The 11,628-nt window shown below is 44.5% G+C and overlaps 1 protein-coding gene across 1 annotated transcript in view; it reads left to right on the top strand.

Moving 5' to 3' along the window:
- The first annotated feature begins 203 nt into the window (after window positions 1-203).
- Window positions 204-11,628, top strand: part of crlf3 (cytokine receptor-like factor 3) — a 25,235-nt gene continuing 13,810 nt past the window's right edge. The window contains 3 exon segments of the mRNA XM_053338153.1: window positions 204-265; window positions 10,626-10,715; window positions 10,718-10,752. Of these exon segments, the coding sequence (XP_053194128.1) occupies window positions 10,637-10,715; window positions 10,718-10,752 (114 nt within the window). The 5' untranslated portion in view covers window positions 204-265; window positions 10,626-10,636.

Here is an 11,628-nt window from a genome sequence, read left to right as displayed (position 1 = left end):
ACACACATCAACTCATTTCATCAGCTCCACTGTGTGATCAGAGGAGGCGGGGAGAAAGCGGCCCATCTCATTCCCGATTGGCCAACGTGCCTGTCAATCTACAACATCTCGCCCGTGATTGGCTGCCGTCCCTTAAAGCCTCGGAAGTGTCGTTTTTGGACTTGAGGAAAAACTTCAGTTTATATCGAGCAGCGCCAGCGGCGGCTTCGAGCTGATTCACAAGTTTTCAGGGGGAAGAAATGGCCACTAGAAAGTATTAAAACAGGTAAGCGTCTTTAAAACTATGAAACGAGACGTTATAATTTCACAGGTTAGCCTTTGTTTTTTGTGGAATGGGGAAGGTTAGCTAATGAGATTGTGTTTGCATGAGTTTCATTGTCTTTTGGCCACAAGCTAACTTAGCTCTATTTCGCCTGTTGTTTCCATTTTTTAAAAGTATATTTTATACAGTAAGCAGTCGCCAAGTGAATCATTTCAACGCCGAATTAACCGCAACACCTCACTCATTCAGTTAAACTCTTACTTTAATGTGTTAAGATGTTTTACGGTTTGCTGATAGCACTTAAACTTTAAAAATACTACATTTTGCATCGGAGTTTGGCACAAATCCGCCCCCTCCTCAAGAGTAGATGTTAGATTATGTAGACTGGAGCTACTAATAAGACATGCAAAGTGGAAGATATGAGCAAACATGCAGTGTGAATTAAGTAAAATATAAGTTAATTAAATAACAGATCAGATAAATCATTCGTTTTTGTGCTACTTCGTCTTTTTTCTTCATCTTCTTAAAGCCAAATTTTTGATGCACAAATCTGTTGCCAGGTGAATAAATTCAATGCCGAATTAACCACAACACTTTACTCATTCAGATAAACTCTTACATCAATGTGTTATGATGTTTTACGGTTTGCTGATAGCACTTAAACTTTAAAAATACAACATTTTGCAACCGAGTTTGGCACAAGTCTCTCCTCCCTCTCTTCAAGACTAGATGATGTTAGATAATCTGGACTGCAGCTACTAAAACAAGCCACCTCGTGACATGCAAACTGGAAAATATGAGGAAATATGCAGCGTGAATTGAGTAAAATATGCATTAAAAAAAAAACCTAACAACATTATTTAGTTGCAGAGAAATCCTTATTTCGGGGGGATGTGGGCGGAAGTTTGTAATTAAGCACAAAATACGGAAGTTGTGCAGAGCGAGTGTAGACATGTCTGATGTTGTCTTGTCAGTCTTCTGCTCTAATAATAATAATAACATGGGTTTATGCCTGAGTGCCTTTCATAACTTCCCTGTTAGTCAGAGCACGTGTTAGTTGTGCATGCTCCCTGCAGATATTTACATTAACCCTTTATAGGACACTCATTGAAAGGAAGGAAGGACGGAGGAAAGAAGGAAGGAAGGAAGGTAGGGGGAGGAAAGAAAGAGAGAAGGAGGGAGGGAGGAAGGGAAGAAAGAAGGAAGGAAGGAAGAAGAAAGGGGAATGGAGGAAGGAAGAAGAAAGGGGAATGGAGGAAGGAAAGAAGGGAGGGAGGGAGGAAGAACAGATGGAAGTAAGGAAAGGAAGAAGAAAAGCGGATGGAGAAAGAAAAGAAGGAAGGGAGGAGAGAAGGAGGGAGGGAGGAAGGACAGATGGAAGGAAGGAAGGAAAGAAGGAGGGAGGGAGGAAGGACAGATGGAAGGAAGGAAGGACAGCGGAAATAAGGAACGAGGGAGGGAGAAAGGAAAAGAGGAAGGGAGGGAAGAAAGAAGGCAGGGAGGAAGGAAAGGAAAGAAGGAAAGAAAGAAGGAAGGAAGGCAGGATATTTTGGGATATTTACAGAAGTTACCAAATATAATTATTTGCCCAATAAAGGGTTTCTGACATTAGCTCAAACAACTAATTGATTTAACCCTTTACATACTGTTCATATCGTGACTCATAATTAGTCTCTACACCAGGGGCGTCAAACATGTGGCCCGGGGGCCCGGGGGCCAGGTTCGGCCCGCCAAGGGGTGTGATCCGGCCCACTTGCCATCCTGTGTTCTTTTCCTTCCTTCCATCTGTCCTTCCTTCCTCCCTTCCTTCCATCTGTTCTTCCTCCGTTCCTTCCTTCCTTCCTTCCTTCCTTCCTTCCTTCCTTCCTTCTATCTGTCCTTCCTCCCTTTCTTCCTTCTGTCCTTCCTCCCTTTCTTCCTTCTGTCCTTCCTCCCTTCCTTCCATCTGTCCTTCCTCCGTTTCTTCCTTCCTTCCCTTCTTATTTCCTTCCTTCCTTCCATCTGTCCTTCCTCCTTTTCTTCCCTCATTCCTTTTGCCTGTCTTTCCTTCCTTCCCTTATTTTCTTCCTTCCTTTCTTCCTTTCTTCCTTCCTTTCATCCATCTGTCCTTCCTACCTTCCTTCCCTCCTTCCTTTTGCCTGTCTTTCTTCCTTCCTTCCTTCCTTCCTTCCTTCCTTCCTTCCTTCCTTCCTTCTTTCCCTCCATCTTTTTAATGGTCCGGCCCACATGAGATCATATTCGTCTGTCTGTGGCCCTTGAATGAAAATGAGTTTGACACCTCTGCTCTACACTAATAATTCATATTCATAAATTCCCCCATCATTTGGATTAACAGTACAAAAAGGTGTATCAGCGGCACCAAAACTAAATAAAAAAAAAAAAGGATGTATTTTATTCCATTTCTGTATACTATGGGTAAACTTAGGAACAGTCCAACTAAAAGAATTAATTGTGTATCTGGTGATTTCACAGCTGTCATTTGGAAAAACGGGTCACATTTGATCCTGAACAATAATACAGTTTGTATTTTTGTCATTTGAAATTACATTAACCAAAAGTAAGACTGAATGCTCCTGAAAATGTCAAACGGTGTAACCCACAAAAGAATGACAGATATGAAATATTTTAGTGTACTTATACAAATAATAACCATTTTTTCTAAATAAGATTTTGACAAATTATGTAAAATTGGTTAAAGAAAACGTAGTGTTGCATTGTAAAAGTGGATTATATTAATTCCACTCTTTAGTCTACATTTATTTTCCTGCATATAATCAGATTTTTATGAAAAAAAATACTGGTTACACCAATTGACACTGGGTTGTATCATTGCATTGCATCATTTGACCCTTATATAAGTTTTATATATAGTTTTTTACTACGATCGCCAGCACCTGAGAATCCTCCTCTGTAGCCCGAGCTGCATCCTATCAGATAAATGTCTTTCCTCTCCATCTCCTGTCACATTTTCTTAAAGTAGTCCTTCGACCGGTGGTGCCTCGGCCAGGCCGGGCCGGGCGGTGCGACTGCATTGTTTTTCGGAGACACATTTCTGACACTGTGCGCAGGCTGTCTGACGTGTCCCAGCAGGACAGTGGGTCATCTTCCCATGCAGGTTGACCCAAATACCCCGGCTGCTGGGGTTTTAAGTCCCTTTAGGCTGCATGTTTTACATCAAAAGCATAAAACAAATACCGAAAGGGTTAAAGGAAAGCTCGTAACCGCACCTGAGTTATATAAACAGGGACGAGATTCTTCATTTTAAGAAGTAGCAGCTTGATGTTTGCTTTGCTAAGCTCCCGGCATTCACTTTAGTCCCTCAGTAGATTTTGGATTGATTATAAACTACGGGATTAAATAGGGAGACTCAACCGAAGCCTCAAGGAAAACAAGATGTGTGAACTCTGCTAATAGATAGACTATAAAAGCAGGGAGAGAGAGAGAGAGAGACAGAGAGAGGGAGACAGAGAGGGAGACAGAGAGGGACAGAGAGAGAGGGAGGGAGGGAGAGAGAGAGAGGGAGACAGAGGGAGAGAGAGACAGAGAGAGAGAGGGACAGAGAGAGAGGGAGGGAGGGAGAGGGAGAGAGAGACAAAGAGAGGGAGACAGGGAGAGAGAGAGAGAGGGAGAGAGAGGGGGAGAGAGAGAGAGAGAGAGAGAGAGAGAGAGAGAGAGAGAGAGAGAGAGAGAGAGAGAGTGTGTGTGGGCGAGTGAAAGGAGCGAGCACATACCTGCATAATTTTGTGTCTCTGCATAATTTGCATTCACGTAAGCGTATAAATGCACACACTGTAGGTCAGAGGCGTCAAACTCATTTTCATTCAAGGGCCACATACAGTCCAATTTGATCTCATGTGGGCCGGATCATTAAAAAGATGGAGGGAAGGAAGGAAGGAGAATAAGACAGGAAGGAAGGAAGGAAGGAAAGAAGGAAAAATGAAAGCAAAGGAGGAAGGAAGGAAGGAAGGATGGAATGAACGAAGGAAGGAAAGAAGGCACATTTTCCTGCTGTGTGTGTTGCGTTAAGCGGCAGATAAAAGGCTGCTGCTGGGAGAGAAAATGAATTAAGCCGAATGTCCAATAAATGCAGCATGTTTCTAAAATGTAAAAAAAAAATCGTTTTAATAATCGTGATTTCAATTTTGACTCAAATAATCGTGATTATGATTTCTTTTTACATAACTGAGCAGCCCTACCTTTTTAGTCTTTAATACAAAAGAGTTTTTTCCCCAGCATGACACTCCATTAAATAGACCGTGACTTATACACAAGTGCAATTTACACCCCGTTTTTTGTGGTAATTGACTAAAACTGGGCCGTGACATAAGCTTGAGTTGTCATGACAGCATGAAATCACATCTTATGATCTTTATAAATAGCTGTGATTACTTTATAAACAGCAGATAAAGGCTGTAGTTATGCTATAGATAAGTCCTTACTGGATTAAAGTTGAAGTATGTAACTCTGACACCAAGTGTTTAGAAATGGTACTACGGCCCACGTTCAAAACACTGGAGAGAGCTGTTACTCCTCGCCCCCCTCCCTTCACACAGGTTGCCAGTTGTTGGACGTGATCCTGCATATCCTCCTCCGTATCAGCGGGTGCAGCTGAGTGCTGTATGACGCTTTAACCGTCTCCATGTTTCAAAGGCGTCTCCTATACATACCCTGGTTTTGTTTCTCAAATTGTCACGACGTATTTGAGAGTCATAATGAGGCTTTTTTGGTTTTGTAACATCAGACATTATCTGCAGTGTTCCTAGCTGCAGCTCATTGGCACCTGGCAACCTGGATGCTGAAACGCTACTGACTTGGTGATTGGTAACTAGGTGGTGGGTGGAGCATCAGTACTGACTTGGTGATTGGCAGCTAGGTGGTGGGTGGAGCATCAGTACTGTCTTGGTGATTGGTAGCTAGGTGGTGGGTGGAGCATCAGGCCAAAACACAGAATGCTAACATAAACATTACTTGAGGGCTGCAACTGAGCTTTTCAATTGTGAATATTCTGGCTGGACTACGACTGTCAGTGATATCAGTGTTTGAAATGAACATGATTCCTTAATGTCTGGTGATATTTAGGACAATTTTATGATTACTTGGAATATATTTGTTACATACAGCTACTTTAACTCATGCTACGTGCACCACAGTGGAGTAATATATAAGCTGCTTCCTGAGCCACGTTGCTGATACTGTGCGTATAAAGTACTGTACGTGGCGGAGATGACACGGCCCGTTTTTAGCGACTTCCTCTTTAAGACGCAGTGAAGGAAGCGTGGCCTGACCGCAACAGGAGGCCAGGTTGTGTCACTTCTGTCAGCGCTGACGAAGACTCCCCCCCCCCCCCCCCCCCCCCCCCCGAGCAAAAGATTGATTTGGTGTAAGAGAGGCTTCATGCACACTTTGATACGACGTCACAAACTTGTCATTTCAATAGTGCGTAGGACAGAAATCAGATCAGAAGCCGTCTCTTCCTTCGTTCCTCCCTCTCTCTCTCCCTCCCTTCTTCTTTCCTCCCTTCCCTACTCCCTCCCTTCTTCCTTCTGTCCTTCCTTCCTTCCTTCCTTCTTTCCTCCCTCTCTCTCCCTCCCTTCTTCATTCCTCCCTTCCTTCGTTCCTTTGTTCCTTCCTTCCTTCCTACCTCCCTTCTTCTTTCCTCCTTCCCTACTTCCTTCCTTCCTTCCTTCTGTCCTTCTTTCCTTCCTTCCTTCTTTCCTCCCCTCTCTCTCTCCCTCCCTCTCTCTCTCCCTCCCTTCTTCTTTCCTCTCTTCCTTCTGTCCTTCCTTCCTTCGTTCCTCCCTCCCTCTCTCCCTCCCTTCTTCTTTCCTCCCTTCCTTCGTTCCTTCCTTTCCTACTCCTTCTTTCCTTCTGTCCTTCCTCCCTCCCTCCCTCTCTCCCTCCCTTCTTCTTTCCTCCCTTCCTTCGTTCCTTCCTTCCCTACTTGAAGGGAAGCGTGGCCTGACCGCAACAGGAGGCCAGGTTGTGTCACTTCTGTCAGCGCTGACGAAGATTTCCCCCCCCCCCCCCCCCCCCCCCCCCCCCCGAGCAAAAGATTGATTTGGCGTAAGAGAGACTTTGATACGATGTCACAAACTTGTCATTTCAATAGTGCGTAGGACAGAAATCAGATCAGAAGCCGTCAGAGATGAGTTGATAGTAAAATTAAACCTTTTAAAAAACTTTCCCCTGTAATTTCCTTCCCTACTTCCTTCCTTCCTTCTGTCCTTCGTTCCTTCGTTCCTCCCTTCCTCTCTCCCTCCCTTCTTCTTTCCTCCCTTCATTCGTTCCTTCCTTCCCTACTTCCTTCCTTCTGTCCTTCCTTCCTTCCTCCCTCTCTCCCTCCCTTCTTTTTTCCTCCCTTCCTTTGTTCCTCCTCCCCTCTCTCCCTCCCTTCCTTCTTTCCTCCCTTCCTTCGTTCCTTCCTTCCCTACTTCCTTCCTTCCTTCTGTCCTTCCTTCCTTCCTCCCTCTCTCCCTCCCTTCTTCTTTCCTCCCTTGCTTCCTTCCTTTGTTCCTTCCTTCCTTCCTTCCTACCTCCCTTCTTCTTTCCTCCCTTCCCTACTTCCTTCCTTCCTTCTGTCCTTCCTTCCTTCCTTCCTTCTTTCCTCCCTCTCTCTCCCTCCCTTCTTCTTTCCTCCCTTCCTTCGTTCCTCCTCCCTCTCTCCCTCCCTTCTTCTTTCCTCCCTTCCTTCGGTCCTTCCTTCCCTACTTCCTTCTTTCCTTCTTTCAATTATTGTGATTTTCTTTCCTTAAACAAGAACAGGTTGAAACCAAACACTTGATAATACATCATAAGTCATATTTACAAAAAAAAAGACAATACACACATCTCATCATTTTGTGAGATTAATTTTTAAAACTGTGAACCTGGGGGATTTGACGTAGGAGGAGCAGCAGCGTTCTCTCTCACTCTCACATCGAGGTTAGTATAGTTTTGACATTTTTTTTTAGTTTTTATTTTTATTTAGTTTTTCAGTTTGCTTTTTTTTTTTTAAATTTCAGTTTAATTTTAGTGAGTTCAACAAGTGATTTAGTAGTTTTAGTTTAGTTTGATTTTGAGGAAAGGAAGGAAGGAAGGGAGGAAAGAGAGAGGAAGGAAAGAAAGAAAGAGAAGGAAGGAGGGAGGAAAAAAGGAGGGAGGGGAGAAGGAAGGAAAGGAGGAAGGAAGGAGGGAACGAGGGAGGGAGGAAAGGAGGAAGGAAGGACAGGAGTAGGGAGGAAGGAAGGAAGGAAAGGAGGGAGGGAGGAAGGAAGGAAAGTAGGGAGGGAGGCAGGAAGGAAAGGAGTAGGGAGGAGGGAGGGAGGGAGGAAGAAAAGGAGGAAGGAAGGATGGGTCGAAGGAAGGAAAGGAGGGAGGGAGGAAATGAGGGAGGAAGAAAAGTTGGAAGGAAGGAAGGAAAGGAGAGAGGAAGGAAAGAAGTATGAAAGGAGGGGAAAAACAAAGGAAAATTTAAAGAAAGAGGAAGGAAGGAAAGAAGGAAGTAGGGAAGGAAGGAACGAAGGAAGGGAGGAACGAAGAAGGGAGGGAGGAAGGAAGGAAGGAAGCAAGGAAGGAAGGAAACTCTGCTTGATTCTTTGCACCGAAAATATTTTCTCTCTCTCTTTCACAAGCCTGCGACAGGAAGACGTTTTTAGGGTAGCGTCAGAAGGAAACTCGACTCATCTTCAGGTTTCATTCTGTCTGCTCTGTGAACAGCCTGTTTGTTCACTTCATTTAACTTCCTGTCGTCCTCCCGGGTCAAATCCACCCCTCTGTTTCTTATTTCCTTCCTTCTTTCCTTCTGTCCTTCTTTCCTTCCTTCCCTACTTCCTTCCTTCCTTCTGTCCTTCCTTCCTACTTCCTTCCTTCCTTCTGTCCTCCCTTCCTTCGTTCCTTCTGTCCTTCCTTCCTTCCTTCCTTCCTCCCTTCCTTCGTTCCTTCCTTCCTTCCTTCCTCCCTCCCTCCCTCTCCTCCCTCCCTTCTTCTTTCCTCCCTTCCTTCGTTCCTTCTGTCCTTCCTTCCTTCCTCCCTCTCTCCCTACTACTACTACTACTACTACTACTACTACTACTACTACTGAGAGTACTGCAAATACGTCCGTGACTGCAGTGACGTTAACGCTGACATTAAAGCTGTGTTTTACCCCCAGATGAACTCTGTGTGTGATGTTAAACACACACACACACACACGCGCGCGCACAACACACACACACACACGACACACACACACACACGCACGCACACACACACACGCTGAAAGGCTTAGCGTTAACACTCAGAGCAGCAGCGTTATTCTAGTGATCATTGATTAAAAAAAGTCACAGGAAGGAGTTTCTTAATCTGACTCCACAGTGTATTCTGAGTATCAGTGTTTATAATATGATAAGTTCATCCATTGTATGTGTTGTTTTTAATATATTTTAAAAAAAGGGAGGGTTTATTTTGTGTTACAGGTGGCCAATATAAAGGTCTCTCTGCTGCTGGGTACTGAGGCTAAAAGGCTGGTAGCAGCAGGAAGTGGTTTTCAGGTTGCCACACATCCTCTCTCTGTGTGTAGCTTTAGCGGAGCAGTCTTCTCGATGTCTTTATTAAATCACTTTTAAAGTACTTTCATTATCAATTAATCTGCAAATACTACTGAGAGTACTGCAAATACTTCTAGTATTACTGAGAGTACTGCAAATACTACTAGTACTACCGAGAGTACTTCAACCATGCAAGTACTTTTCATTATCAATAATCAATACTGCAAATGCTATTACTACTACTACTACTACTACTACTACTACTACTGAAAGTACTGCAAATACTACTACTACTACTAGGAATACTGCAAATACTACTACTACTACTGCAAATACTACTACTACTACTGAAAGTACTGCAAATACCAAATACTACTACTACTACTGAAAGTACTGCAAATACTACTACTACTGACAATACTGCAATACTACTACTGAGAGACTGCAAATACTACTAGTACTGAGAGTACTGCAAATACTACTATTCGAATAATTGGTATACCTTGAACACGGTTATCATCCCATGCCTAACTCCTGAGTACCTAAACTTATTGAATCAACACTTGACTCAACACATGGAAGCTGGAGGTGCAATCATTTCATCTGCTCATTATTTCCTGAATTCATTTTGGGCTGTAAAATGTCAGAAAGTTGCTCCTTTAACCCTTTATTGGGCAAATAATTATATTTGGTAAACTTCTGTAAATATCCCAAAATATCCTTCCTCCTTCCTTCCTTCTTCCTTCCTTCCTTTCCTTCCTTCCATCTGTCCTTCCTCCCTCCCTCCTTCTCTCCTCCCTTCCTTCTTCCTTCCTCCGTCCTTCCTTCCTTCCTGTCCTTCCTTCCATCTGTTCTTCCTCCCTCCTTCCTTCCCTTCCTTCCTTCCTCCCTGCCTTCTTTCTTCCCTTTCTCTTTTCCTTTCTCCCTCCCTCGTTCATTATTTCCTCCGTCCTTCCTTCCTTTCCTTCCTTCCATCTGTCCTTCCTCCCTCCCTCCCTCCTTCTCTCCTCCCTTCCTTCTTTCCTTCCTCCGTCCTTCCTTCCTTCTTTCCTTCCTCCGTCTGTCCTTCCTTCCTTTCCTTACTTCCATCTATTCTTCCTCCCTCCTTCCTTCCCTTCCTTCCTTCCTTCCTTCCTGCCTTCTTTCTTCCCTTTCTCTTTTCCTTTCTCCCTCCCTCGTTCCTTATTTCCTCCGTCCTTCCTTCCTTTCCTTCCTTCCATCTGTCCTTCCTCCCTCCCTCCTTCTCTCCTCCTTCCTTCTTTCCTTCCTCCGTCCTTCCTTCCTTCTTTCCTTCCTCCGTCCTTCCTTCCTTCCTTCCTTACTTCCATCTGTTCTTCTCCCTCCTTCCTTCCCTTCCTCCTTCCTTCCTTCCTCCCTGCCTTCTTTCTTCCCTTTCTCTTTTCCTTTCTCCCTCCCTCGTTCCTTATTTCCTCCGTCCTTCCTTCCTTTCCTTCCTTCAATCTGTCCTTCCTCCCTCCCTCCTTTTCTCCTCCCTTCCTTCTTTCCTTCCTCCGTCCTTCCTTCCTTCTTTCCTTCCTCCGTCCTTCCTTCCTTCCTTTCCTCACTTCCATCTGTTCTTCCTCCCTCCTTCCTTCCCTTCCTTCCTTCCTTCCTTCCTTCCTTCCTCCTTCCTTCCTTTCAATGAGTGTCCTATAAAGGGTTAAAGCCCAAGATGACGTCCTCATATTGCACGTTTTTGTATTGTTCATATTTAGTTTAACACCTGTACGACGAAGAAACCTCACAACTGAGAAGCTGGAACCCAAAAGTATCGTATGTGGCTGTGTGTGTGTGTATGAAAGTGATTCCTGCGGCGTCCTCTGATGTATTTACTAAGTGTTGTTGTCTCGTGTCATCAGGAGGAGGGAGGATGTCTGCGGAGGTCGACGTGTTGCTGCAGGAGGCGAAAGAAAGCATCGAGGCGGCCCAGAACTATCGCAGTGAACTCCAGCACGTCTACATGGACTCAACCAAGCTCGCAAACAGGTACCGACTCTTCTCTTCTTCTTCTTCTTCTTCTTGATTGAGGAGGAACAAAATGAAGGATTGTGTGTGTGTGTGTGTGTGTATCAGTGGCGGCTGCTGGTGTTTTAACCAGGCGGGGAGTTCTGGTCCTCTGAAATGAGGCCAACCAGGAAGTAACTTAGAGCTGCATTCTATCAAAAGGCCACCAGGGGTGCGACCGTCTCTATACAAGTCAATGGAGAATTCATTAACTTCTCACTTGATTTTCTAACCTCAGTAAACGTTTTCAAAATGTGTTTATGGTCTCAATCGCTAGTTTAAGCCTTCTTCAATGCAGTCTGATGTTCATTTGGGACATTTTGGCCTCCCTGATTTTATATGTGACGATAAAGCAGGGTATGCATTAGGGCGTGGCTACGTCCTGATTGACAGGTTGATTGCCCAATGTCCTCGAGATCCAGCCCTCGCAACCATAGCAACCTCCCGCTCCGCCCATGGTCTCCGCCTCATGCCCATATAAGTAGAATCCGTGTTTTTATTTTTCCCAGCATGCACCTGAAATTTTCAAGATGGCGCTGCTAGATTTGAAACTATTGGCTTCCGAGCAGCAGCCACAACCAATGGGTGACGTTCAGGCAACGCGGTTGAAGTCTGATTCTCGTCCCGTGGGTCGAAGCTTCGAAGAAAAGGTGGGGGAGAAAACTCAAGTCAGGCTTTTGATTTCAATGAAGGCCTCACTCAGAAGACAAAGAAAAAGCCATGTGCTCAGTTCATTTCCAACAGTAAAGTTAAGGCCCAGTAGAAGGTTTCAGAAGGTTTCACATGGTTTCAGGGGGGTGTGGAGAGTTTCAGAGAGTTTCAGAAGGTTTCAGAAGGTATGAAGGTAAAAATGCCTCC

Source organism: Scomber japonicus, chromosome 18 (assembly GCF_027409825.1).
Source record: "Scomber japonicus isolate fScoJap1 chromosome 18, fScoJap1.pri, whole genome shotgun sequence".
Taxonomy (NCBI): domain Eukaryota; kingdom Metazoa; phylum Chordata; class Actinopteri; order Scombriformes; family Scombridae; genus Scomber; species Scomber japonicus.
This window is presented reverse-complemented; position numbering and strand designations above follow the sequence as displayed.